This window comes from Podospora anserina, chromosome 3 (genome assembly GCF_000226545.1).
Source record: "Podospora anserina S mat+ genomic DNA chromosome 3, supercontig 2".
Taxonomy (NCBI): domain Eukaryota; kingdom Fungi; phylum Ascomycota; class Sordariomycetes; order Sordariales; family Podosporaceae; genus Podospora; species Podospora anserina.
Genome location: NW_001914856.1, coordinates 2997734 through 3010558, shown reverse-complemented (window position 1 = coordinate 3010558; position 12825 = coordinate 2997734). Strand labels below are relative to the sequence as shown.

At 49.1% G+C, this 12825-nt stretch overlaps 3 protein-coding genes across 3 annotated transcripts, besides 1 other annotated feature; all 3 read left to right on the top strand.

Annotated features, from left to right (window-relative positions):
- Positions 1-325: 325 nt before the first annotated feature.
- PODANS_3_10410 (uncharacterized protein) lies at positions 326-1012 on the top strand (the record flags this gene model as incomplete). Its single annotated transcript, XM_001909828.1, has 1 exon — positions 326-1012. A coding segment is annotated over one exon (687 nt), but the record flags the coding sequence as incomplete, so codon positions are not given.
- Positions 1013-3042: 2030 nt separating this feature from the next.
- PODANS_3_10420 (uncharacterized protein) lies at positions 3043-4581 on the top strand (the record flags this gene model as incomplete). The annotated part of the gene is made up of 1 exon (XM_001909827.1): positions 3043-4581. One exon carries the CDS (start codon positions 3043-3045, stop codon positions 4579-4581), a length of 1539 nt encoding a protein of 512 aa, XP_001909862.1.
- Positions 4582-8999: 4418 nt separating this feature from the next.
- Positions 9000-9153: a sequence feature (rRNA 5S pseudogene?).
- An 865-nt stretch (positions 9154-10018) lies between these two features.
- On the top strand, positions 10019-11227 carry PODANS_3_10430 (uncharacterized protein; the record flags this gene model as incomplete). Its single annotated transcript, XM_001909826.1, has 1 exon — positions 10019-11227. One exon carries the CDS (start codon positions 10019-10021, stop codon positions 11225-11227), a length of 1209 nt encoding a protein of 402 aa, XP_001909861.1.
- Positions 11228-12825: the final 1598 nt, after the last annotated feature.

Below are 12825 nucleotides of genomic sequence, written 5' to 3'. Positions count from 1 at the left end.
TCCGACTCATCCGATGAAAACCTTGGCTTATAGGGCGGCTCGAGGGCCTACTAGTAAGTACCGAATTATTAAATACTAAAAAACTAAATTAAAATTATTATAGAAATACGAAAATCGGGGGTAGTTAATAAGCTTTATTCGCGATATATACCCGTTTACTTTAGCCTATAGATAAATAATAGAGTAAGCCCCTCTTTAAATATATATATTAACCCTTATATTTATACTAACTAATAGCTTAGTAAAGAAAATCTTTAAGGAAGAAAAGCCTGGATAGCTTAGTACGGGACTAGTTATAAAAATATAATAGAATACCTACATATAGACGTTAGAGGGCTATGGTAGCTTGGTCTTGTCGGTCGCGTTCTCGCCGGACGGCCAGCGCGTGGCATCGGGCTCGCACGATAATACCATCAAGATCTGGGATACGGCATCGGGATCCTCCACACAGACGTTAGAGGGCCATGGCGGCTCGGTCTTGTCGGTCGCGTTTTCGCCGGACGGCCAGCGCGTGGCATCGGGCTCGAGCGACAGGACCATCAAGATCTGGGATACGGCATCGGGATCCTGCACACAGACGTTAGAGGGCCATGGCGACTTGGTCTGGTCGGTCGCGTTCTCGCCGGACGGCCAGCGCGTGGCATCGGGCTCGCACGACAACACCATCAAGATCTGGGATACGGCATCGGGATCCTCCACACAGACGTTAGAGGGCCATGGCAGCTTGGTCTTGTCGGTCGCGTTCTCGCCGGACGGCCAGCGCGTGGCATCGGGCTCGCACGATAATACCATCAAGATCTGGGATACGGCATCGGGATCCTCCACACAGACGTTAGAGGGCCATGGCGGCTCGGTCTTGTCGGTCGCGTTTTCGCCGGACGGCCAGCGCGTGGCATCGGGCTCGGACGACAGGACCATCAAGATCTGGGATACGGCATCGGGATCCTGCACACAGACGTTAGAGGGCCATGGCGGCTCGGTCTGGTCGGTCGCGTTCTCGCCGGACGGCTAGCGCGTGGCATCGGGCTCGCACGATAATACCATCAAGATCTGGGATACGGTATCGGGATCCTGCACACAGACGATAAATATTAATTTAGTTACTACCTATCTATCGTTCGATTATACTAACGCTTATATTAATACGAATATCGGGCGTATCTAAATAGCCACGGCTACTATAGAAAGTCTAAATCAGCTAAGTAGTCCGGTATATTATTTATATAGTTTAAAAGAAAATAAACGCTAAATTACTTATAATAATAAAAACGTATTATAGTTACTACTAAAATACTATATATATACTTTTACGGTGGAAGGGCGTAAAATAGTTTTTAGCTGTTACTCAAGACGTATTATAATATTCTTATTTTCTCGAAATATTTAATATTTTAACCTTCGCCTTCTTTCTTTCTTTTATTTTTTTTTTCGTTTACTATTAAAGGGGTGTAAGGGACTAAGTATATTTATATAATAAATATTTCTTATATTTTTAATCCTGTAAAAACAATATATATTTCTCCGTTTAAGTAGTAATATTATAGTTTATAGTTTTTTTTAAAACGATAGATAAGTTAATAACGTAAAATAAGCTTATAGTAATAGTAATTAGCCTTAATAGTAGTTCGAAGGAGGCGTAGCGTTACTATACGTTCCGGCTAGCTTACTATAGAGATTTGGAACTAGTGGATTAATATTAAACCGAGGTCGCTCTTTAATTAAGGTATTTAATTACCGTAGGGATATAATTAGTCCGTACAAAATCTTATTAGTATTCCCCTAGTAGTGTTTTTAGGTATAGGCTCTTCGTTATTACGTAATAAGTATTACCGTCTTTATTAAACGCAAAAGGAGTCGGTAAGTTTAGAGAGATAAAGGTTCGAATTAAAGAGAGAGCTATAATCTAGTAATTTGTTAAGTTTTGTTATTTATTAATAAATACGTTTATATTAGAAACACGGAACTAACGATATAATAAAAGTTTATAGCTCTTTATGTAAAGTTAACTACTAATTAATTTAGTTTAGTAGTATAAATTACTTTATTATATAATAGTGGAATCTATATCCTTAGGAATCTAGAATCTGGGATCTAGGATCTATAGCTAAGCTCGAAGGAATAAATAACCTTATATTTGTCTAATACGCGGTGAGGCTAGGCTAAGGGGTTCCGCTGTGCCGCAGGGATCAATAAATCCAGCCGAATCTTCAACTAAAGCAGCATAGCACGATTATGAAAACGGGCTGGCAAAGTTAGTATTTATCCAGTCAAAAGAGTAGAATTGGGCAGTTGACTATCATGCATTTTGGGAATGTATTCTCTATATATACCTTATTGGCACTAGAATCCCGAAATTTATTTTTGCCGCCCCGTTCTTATTTTCAAGTTTTATTTTCCGTTGGCGCTTATGCGCCTGAGGCCATTGGAAGATAGGGGGGAGTCAATGTAAAAAAGGGGAAGAGAAATCTTCCTCAATTTTTGGCAGTATGTCTTCCAGAATCAGCATTGGATTTCGCTCGAACTGATAGTCTGGGTGTACTTCCCCCACGTTGCAGCCCAGCTCCTTTCCTCTCATCACGCCGAACCTAGCACCCTCACCACAAAATAGTTGACACTCAAAAGTAAGTTAACCCATGTTATACTATAAACTATACCTCGAAAGTAAATCCATAGGCCTTTGAATGATCTTCTAAAGCCTATTAACTATCCTCAAAGGCCTATAAACTATGTTTTAAGGCCTATTGACTATCTGTAAAGACCTGTGGACCATCCTTCAAGGCATTTTAACCTGCTTTAGAGTCTCAATTATTTTGTGGCAAGGGCCGCTGTGAAAAATAAAGGGGTGTGAGTCAACACGGGTATGCACTGCACCCCAGGTGCAAACGCAACGGCATCGAGTCGCCGGTCAACTAGCGAGAGCCAACATTTATACTCTGTCCTCGGCATCCTTCCTGCATTGAAATTCAACTAATACGTCGTTCATTCTGATCCCTCTGCTGCATCGCTTCTTCCCATATCTTCACCATTGCCCAACACCATACCATGACTTCGACTTGGTACAAATCTCGCAGCCGCTACACTAACCGGAAGTATGATGACGCTTCGAAGGCCCAGGCATCTCCTCCTCCGCCATTGGGGAACCTGGTTCAAACCATCGAGATATCTGATCTCGATATGAATCTCAACAGCAAGATCGCCTCACCTTCGATCCGCGACTGCAGACTCATCACATCATACAACTGGCTTGAGGGGAAGGAAGCCGCACCAACGATCCTTGTGCCTGGTAAATCTGCCGTTATCCGTGCATCAGAGATGTTGCTGACAGAATGCTTGTTCTTGACGATAGGCAAGCCACCTTTGTGGGCTCCAGTTGCATCTCCGTCGCGTCTCAACGAAGACAATGGGACTTACTTCCGAGACAAAAACGCCGCCCGATTCCCGAAGCACCCATTGGAGCCGTGTGTTATCGCTGCCATGGAGGCGGACAACAACATCTCTCCCGAGGTTGATATCGTGGCTTGTGGAAGCACCTTGGGCAACCTCCTTCGCTTTGTTCGCCGGCAAGACAAGCCGTTCCGAATCCTCGTTGAAAAAATCCACAATACCGTCTTCTTCACGAGACGTGAGAACACACCCACCGAGATCATTCCCGGAGTCCGTGGATATGGTCACAGCTTTCCCGAGGCTAATACCATCTGGGAGCCTGATGTCAAGGGGTCGGCCTCGCACCAACGCATCGTTCGATATACCTTCGGTGGTCATCGCATCCTAGTTCGTTTCGAAGCAGATGGATACATCAAGCCCCATGCTCAAGGCCCTTCCTCGGTCAATAGCACCTCGTCCACAACCGTCAAGGATCAGACATCTCTTGCGGATTTACTCTCTGAAGCTGACATGGGACTTGCATCCCAGACCACTGCTACATTAGCCGAGTCCACCATCAATGTCAAATTCGGCGGTGAGCTTATCCCGCAAGCTCAAGTCTTTGATCTCAAGACCCGTAGCATCTACACCAAGGACAAGAAGGATCATCTTGCCGAGGAACTGCCCCGTCTATGGGTCTCCCAAACCCCCACGTTCATTCTCGCCTTTCACACCCAGGGGCTGTTTAAAAAGGCGGATATTCAGATCAAGGACGTCAGGGAGGATGTCCAACGTTGGGAGTTGGATCACCAGGCTGAGCTTGCACAGCTCAAGAGTCTCATTGATATGATCATCGAGGTTGTCTCCGACATGCCTGACCAGAAGATGGAGCTGAGGTATGCGGGAATTGGCGGGCTAGAAGTACGTGAGCGGCTTGCGGATGTGAACGATGCGCTTTCTGATGCAGTCAAGGCTCGGTGGGGGTTGCAGGGTGGGGCCTTGACAGATGAGAGTGATGATGGGGTTGGCGAGCCTGAAACTCAGGGATCTGATCATGACTCTTTTGACCCCGAGACTGATGTCAACGAGGACGACAGCGATGAAGATCATCGGTACAGCCACGACAACCTGTACGGCTACGACTATGAGGAGGAGCTGCCCGATTACACAGCTTGTTCGGCAGACGAGTGCGGGTACTGTGGGAAGTGTCCTTACTAGGTTTCGGTGAGAAGACGCTCAGTTGTTGCAGTTGGTGTAGGGCCAGCGCCAGTTCGATCCTCTTGGCTGGAAATGGACGGGCAGACTGGGGCACATCAAACACGGAGGCCACCGACCACACCGAAACTACTGTTGCAGGGTCCATATTGCTGCCCGAGACTACGTGCAGGAGGAGATTACCGTCGGAGTCGGCTACTGGGACTATTCTCGCAGCTATACGGCTTTCCGGTGTTTTGATGTTCTCGATCTTTTCCCTGTTCACATCAGTCTTCACACTTGCTTTTACACGTTTGCCCAAGTCGGCTTGCATTTTGTTCCCTGCGGTGTCTTCTCGCCCATGCCGGGTTGTGATGAGATACCTTGAATGGTGCTCAACGATGGCTGTGTGGAATACTGTCTTCTACTAGACGGGTTAACTCCCGAGGCACCGATTAGAAATACAAGGTGACCCACATGTGCCTGGGAGTGACTGTGAACAAATCGTCCTGGCACATTGTTGGCCATATTTTAGCAGAATCTCGATATCATATACTTTTAGCAATTATTGCCGAACCCTTCCGTAAGGCGCGTCGTTTGGGGTTTCTGCAATACGACTTGAAAAACACCCCGAACACACCACATATGCCCGTGAATGGACTATGATCCTGCACTGGGCCTGGCCCGTGATAACTCGCATGCTGCCTGGGAACCTCCACTCAGGCATCCACACCGCGTACGGCGATTCGACTTACCCATATGACAAACCTGTGGAAGAGATTCCGTTTTACAACGGCAATACAGGGGAGTTGATGGCGAAGATCCCGGCTCCTGACTGTAGGCGGATGTCGAGGACGAGAATGAGGAAGTTGTGTTCACGAGGGTTGGATGTACGATGGGGTGTTGAGATTAGGGACTTGGAGGCGGTGGGGGAGGATAGGCCAGTGGGGCTATTTGTTGGGCGTGATGGGGAGAGCTGAAGAGGTGGATGTGGTGATTGGTGCCGAAGTGGGGCGAGCAGCTTTGTGAGGAGGTGGTTGTTTGATGGAAGGAGTGATGTCTACCATTGCGATTGCAAATGGCTTGGTGAGATATGGGGACGTAAAGTTGGCTGAAAATTTGAGGGAATAGTCGAAGGTGTGTTTTGTGGCTACGATGCCAGGGAAGACGTTTGTTAGTGCTGCTTCGTTCTTTCCCTGTTGTTCACAAATTGGGGTGTGCACTAACACGAAACGCAGTCCAAGAAGTTCTCAATCCGAATGGTCCATCAACTTGGACTTTTCCACACGGCATTGATGTGGACCCAACCCCAGCCCATCAAGGTTCCCATCGTGGGTGAGAGGAGGCACGTGTCCTGGTCAAGAAACGCGCTGCCGAAGCAAACTTCGCTGAGCTGTTCCGCTCGGCAATCGATCAAATGCCGAATGACGCGACTTTTTTTGTGTCACAACTTAAGTATTGGGTCACGGTCCCATGGGATGGCAGGAGAGGGGGGGTAACACTGGCGGGAGATGCGGCTCATGCCTTGCCTTGCTTCCTGGTACGTTCTACTTCACGGCTTACTGTTTTCGGACTTGGAAAGCTGACCGTACATAGCTCCAGGTCAAGGCCTCAACCAAGCTCTGGCAGATGTCGACAACCTGCTTTTGGTGTCCATTGATGTCAAGAGCTCAAAGCTTATCCTCAGAAATGCGATTGGCCGATATGAGCAAGAAGTGTTCGAGCAGGGCAGGAAGGCGGCACTCGGGTCTCTCGAAGACGCGAAAGACTTTGTGGTCCGTTGGCGTGGGCTCAAATGACCAGGCAATATATCATCAAAATCGAGGAGGAAAGCGTTGTATTGTTGAAAAAGAAGAATCATCCTCCAAAGCTCAGCAAAGCCTATAAAACACCGTCCTCCACCATTCCCCACTTATCGCCCCACAACTTCATGACAACTGAAGGGTTTGAAAAGGAAACTGGCAGAACAGTGACGGAGGCCTACAGAAGGATTGAGAACGACAGTGTCTAACTGTGTACATGTTAAGTGTCACGAATAAACAGTACAAATCGAAATTGAGGTTCATAAGGTGGATTTTGTCGTGCTAATTCTAGGCAGGTCTATTTCTTAGTTTCCACAGACTCCTCCTTTCTGCGATCCCCTTACCAGCCACCATCAATCACGTCCGAAACCATTTTAAAGAGATCCTCCATATTTGGTTCCAGCCCTTCATCTGCAGAACGACCGGTTAGATCAATCTAGAGCACCTTTAATTCGGCCATAGTCACTTACGCGAGGTACGAAGATGCCCAGTCAGCTCCATTCCCGGTTACTGTCCGGAGAGGGTCTCTCCCGATATGTCAGAGCCTCCAGAGGTATCGGATCCAACTAAAGTGGAGCCAGAGTAGGTAGAGTTAGCGCTCGAACCGCCGCCATCGCCATTGCCATCGCCGTTGTCACCACCGCCGCCTCCACCGTTGCCACCTTTTGGAACAGCGAGTTTGTTGGAGTCGGCTTTGCCCTTATCTTGGTCGGCCATGGTGAGTATATGATAGGTGCCATTTGTTTGTGTTGGTACTTGATTCGTTGATGTGTTGAAGGATGTGGTGATGAGTTGGTTGATGCCCCTCCCCAGACACAGTGATATCTTGCCTGCCTTTTAGTGTAGGAGCCTGCTGGCTCCTGGCTCTACATATCGGAGGAGTTCGAAAATGAGACACACCGGCAAACAAAGTCTGTTTCGAGCGTCAAATCATGATACCACTTGTGTAGTCGAATGGACCATCCGAAATGTGAAATGCATCACCAGGTCTAGCCATATGCCTCCGTTTGCTGGTGGAGGGGTGGTTGGCGCTACACAGCGCACGCGAGAAGTTCGATCTGTGTGACATGGGTACCGACCTCGGCAAGCTTGCTCATTGGCATGGAACTTGATGAGGTGGTCTATAACACATTGCCATGATGGCCAAGCTAATGATATCAAGATGCAGATTGGTATAGTCAAATAAACCACCTGCCTAAGTACCCGTCTGGTGTTATTTTACTTCAAGTGGAAGAGCTGCAGGTAGTAGCCGCCGGGCCGGCTGCGCTGATGTATATCTCCGATAGCTTGCATAAAGTCCAATCAGGTTCGGTTTCAGGCCCCTTTGACCCCTGGATTAGACTTCGATACTACATCGTTTAATAGCTATACTGTCTGTCGGTCAGACGGCTAAATAACCAACCGCATCGACCTTAATGTTTTGAACTTCCTCTGTCTCGTTCCTCGTTCGTGACATCTTCCTGTGGTCTGCCAGCTAGGTACTCCTCACTGCGTCAATGGCTTTGCCACTGGACAACGTCGGTCCTGTCACGACGGTTTTCACCGGGCCATCAACATGTCTCTCCACAACTTCCTTCATCGGAAGTGGCATTGCGGGGTTTTACGTCGCGGCCTTTTGGGAAGAGGCCACTGAGTGCTATCCACCGGGCACTCAGTCACTGGATCTGCATACGGTGTACTACTATTCGCCCGGCATATGTCCCAGCGGATGGGCACCTGTGGCTTCTCTGGAAAGCGATTTTCCAACAACAGCATCTGACTACTCGCAGAAGGCGTTAGCTCCAAAAGGAACGACGGCTTGGCTGTGCTGCCCCTCGTGCGTGTAGATCTGGTCCTTTCTTCTGAATATCCATCTCACATCTCGTGCAAACAGAGGTTTCACTCCTGATAGGCCATGGGCGTCAACAAATTGGGCCAACACAAGGGACTGCGCTTCAACCATACCACGGCACTCGACCATGACGAACGTCTGGGTGACCACTGAGCCAGTTGGGGCCTTGTCCGACATCATAGCGAGCACGAGGCTGATGGTCTTGGCCAAGGGAATACCGATAATGTGGCAGGAGAGTGACAGCGAAGTCGTCAACTGGTGGAAGACCGCCAACCCGCTTCTCGCCGCACTGACAACCACATCCTCCACATCCCCAACCGGTCAAACGATATTTCGACCGGTGACTGAACCAGGTGGTCCAGTATCGACAATTTCGGGGGGTACAACACCATCGAGCACCTCCGAGCCACAGCCCGCGATCCAATCCTCCGACCTGTCGACCGGGGCCAAAATCGGAATTGGTGTCTCGATAGGAGTAGCCATGATTGCAGTTGGGATAGCAGTCTATTTCTTCATCCGGTTCATGCGTGCATCAAAGACGCCACCACCTCCACATGATGTTCCAAAAGACCAGGAGAAACACATGGGGGGATTGGAAATGGAAACCAGGGCAAATGCACATGAGTTTGAGGCTCCCAGGCAGGTATTTGAACTTCCCACCGCGACAAGATATTGAGGCGGCCGACAACATGTGTTGGGCTAGTGGCCTAGGCAAGTCACTGGCCGCGAAAATGAGGGCCAAAAGGCCAGAAATTGGTTGGCAATTGGTATTACAATATTGGTTGTTGGTTGTTCAGTTCAAAAGTAAACAAATAGGAAAATCCACCTTAAGAGCAACCGGGTTTGGGTCTGGTGAAAAGGCGGGCCCTTTGTCAGGTCCCTCATAAAATGTCATAAAAGAAAACAGTAAAAGATAGCAAAAACATACAACACTAGGGATTCCCCAGTAGTCACTCACCTGAGCACTGATCCGGCCGCCATACACCATGGCTGGGAGATGCAAGACTCCAAAGACTAACCCCTCTCAAACTTAAGGCAATAAAAGAAGCTGTGAGGCTGTCACTTGAACCTAGAGTGCTGGCCGTGGACCCACTCGTTGTTCAAGTACTTGGTTGGCCCAGCCATTGCAGGGCGGGCTGGCAGCTGGCGAGGCCGGTTGCCCAGCTACTGAGAGGGGCCACCTCGTTAAGTCATCAATGTGCTCTTCTATGATCGCTTACCCAGGTCGGCTACCATGCTCAGTTCGATTTTGGACTGCCTTCCGGTTCTCAAGACACAAACCATACAATCACTACACACCGGACTCTTCCTTGTCGGTATTGCCTCAGCATTGATCACCGCCCTTCTCAGTCTTGGGGGTATATCTACTCCTCTGACCGCTTCCGCGTGGGATAACGAATAACAGCAACATCACCAGTCATCCCATGCAGACGTCACTTTCGCCCGAGCTGGGTGACCAAAGCTCGCACATGCAGCCACGCCTGTCTTGAACCAATGTCAAGCGTCCTGGATATTTGCCAACTGGTTTGTCTTTCACCCATTGGTCATTTGGCCTGCACCGACATGTGCAATTTCAATAAAACAGCGGTGGAGATTTAGATAACAATTGTTAAACCCTTCCACAAAACAGAACCATGTTCTCCCTGCTAGGTTTCCCTGGCACTGTTTGTCCCTGCAGAACCAGACGATAGAGGTATTCTCTTGGTCTTGGCTTTTCTAACCGACCCGTCTTCAGCCGACTGATCAAGAACAAAATATTCGCTAAGGTAGCCATTTGCCACATATTTTATCGAAAATCTCCCTTGCTAACGGACACGCGCTGCACATCATGGCCGAGCCGGGAAATCCGGACGTCGTACAAACACAATGGTCGATTGACAACACACTCTTCAAGACAGCCGGCTTCTTTTGGGGCCTGTTTCGTGCGTCGCAGCAAGAGGACTTGCAAAGCTCGGCGGTCCTCGCTCTCGAAGCACTCGGGTCGAGTATCATTGTTCACCCTGACAGGATCAGTGACGGAATGCAAGCTTTGTCGAGCAGAGGCCAAAATGAGAGACTAGGTAGCTTTCTGGTCAACATTGGAGTCAGCTCAGGAGGAATCTCTCAGTTTATCCGAAAGCACGCACCCTGTTATGTCACTTCCTTCCTTTTGGCAACAAGCCTCAAGGCGTTCCTGACCGACGCAGAGATCGATGATGTATTCTACGACATGCTTGTCCACCAGGGTCTCACCAAAATCCCGGAGCTACGATGTTCTCGAAGTCAACTCACAAATGCCATTGGGGCTACCGCCGGTTACAGCGATCAACTTATTCCTGTCGATATCGTCGATTCAGTGGTAATCATACTGCGGAACTCGGGTTTGCATGTTCAAGATATGAGAAGGGCTTTTGGAACACCAAACTCAAAGGAGCTTGCGCGTATCTTCTCTCTGGTCTTCGGGTCAATTCAGGATGAGGAGGTTGAGTTTGTCACGTTGGAAGGGTCATCGAATTGCACCATCATTGCCTCAGCCTTTCTTTGGATCAATGGGGATGATGTGCAACTTACCGTGGGCGATCGGACTGTCATAGCAGTGGCACAACCAAAGATACTCATCAATATCCCGACAGGCGGTGAGAGAGGGAATGCTTGGGCGGTACAAGAGTGGAGGGAAGGGAAAGCCCTTTCGAATTTGATTGTAACGGGTGTCGCAAGTTCGGATAAGCCCATCGCAACGAGCGCTAACCACGCAAAAGCCGCAAAACAAGTCATCAGCGCCCAGTATGGCCTCAGCGATGAGAAGATGGCGTACGTAGGCCAGCTCGCCACAGCTCTTGTGTTGGTAGCGGTGGAGAGAGGTATAATCTATGTCAACTGGGGGTTCCCGGGTTCAGCTCCAATGGAATGCAAACTTGGAGATCTGTCAGGATTGTTACCTTTCCAATGTAATGGAATGCATGGAGTGTTACGGATGGACGGGCGACGAAACATGCGGCGCCGAACAGCTTGCAGACTACATCAAAACATGGACCGAAACCGGATTTCCGGGACTTGAGAAGGAGAAGATTGAATCCGGCCACCCCCTCATACAAACCTACTTCGAGAAGCTGAGTTGGATCTTGAACTTCATCGAGCAACGCAGGGCTGTGGACGCAGGAGAGGAAAAGCACAAACACACCGGGCCTAGCACGATCGAGGCAGCCATCTATATCGCACCCCAGTCTCTCTACGGGTAGATCTGCTCCAAGTTCCCAAAAGTGAGGTTCTTTCGCACAGGTACCTGGACATCTATCCGTCAGGCTGGTATGGATCTACTGTACTGGGTAGTGTGGCACGAGGGACTCCGAGATTGCACTGATCTACCTGTGCCTATCGCGGATCTGCGCCGACTTCCTGAGAGCGTAACACTTGGTTCACTCCGATGCTCCTGTATGGCTTCTCTAGTACCTGGCGTCGAGGTTTTCGGCTATAGTTCTACGAGCTCTGCGAACTTTACGGCTGGCATAGAGACCAACGACCTTGCCGTCGCCAGTAACGGGTATGTCGCTTGGCTGCCCCAGCTGCGATGCATTTCTACCAACCCACGCACGGCGATGGCTGTCGAAATCAGCTCGGGGTACCTGCAAAGATTTGGTGAGGATCAGGATTCCCCGCAGGGTAATCTCATCAAAATCCAGGAGGGAGAGGAGGATCAATTTGATATTGGTGTGAAACACAATGCTTCCGACCCAAAAGCCTCTGCTCTCTTCCGATTGAACCCAGTCGACGAACATGGATCCTATTCCGGGATGCCTTCCCTGAGTGACACTAATCAGTTGGAAGTCAAACACTTCCTGTCCTATAAAGGTAGAGTCCTCCAAATAATAACACAACTCCACCAAGCAAACACCGATCGTTCTACTTCGGTTAACTGGATTCATTCAGCAGATGCGGTCGCCGGGGCGACACATCTACACAATCAAACGATCCCGGCCTTTGCGGAGAAGCAGCTACCTTTGCGATGGCACGAGCAGAACGTGTGGAACTCCATCGGCGTGGTAGCTACCAATGAGGCGGGCCGGGAACCACTCAATGGCGAGCTAAATAGGAGATATGCGAACATCTATCAAAGGACACATCGAGGCTACGAAAACATCATTGAAATGGAAGGCTGTGAGAAGTCACGCCGTCATCGAGAGTCGTACGAGTGGATAGAAATACCCAAGAGAAAAGCCCCTCGCTGTCGGTGTTGTCTCATGAATAAGGAGGTGTTGAGGAAGCTTCTGTAGCCTCATCAATCTCGTTCCAAGCACCCAATGGCGAACAAACTCCAGCTCAGACACAGGGTTTCGATGATAACAGGGCTGTCAGGTGCGCCGTATTCACAAGCTAGAAGATCGTATGCATCTGAGTGGCTTTGAGCAAGATAGAGGTCGGTGGAGATATCAGTTGCTCTTGGCAGGGCGTGGCGGCCATCAGGGTCCTTACCCAAGCACTCCTGCCAAGTGACCAGCTCCCGACTTCCGACTTCCATCTCCTGAGTCCCGACCGGAGTCCACGACGCTGACTGCAAATCATCAACTTCATTCGATGCTTCCGTGTGAAGTTGTGCAACCCGCCAAGAAGGCACCACATTGCAGCTGCTATCCAGAAACCCAGAACACGAAAACGCCA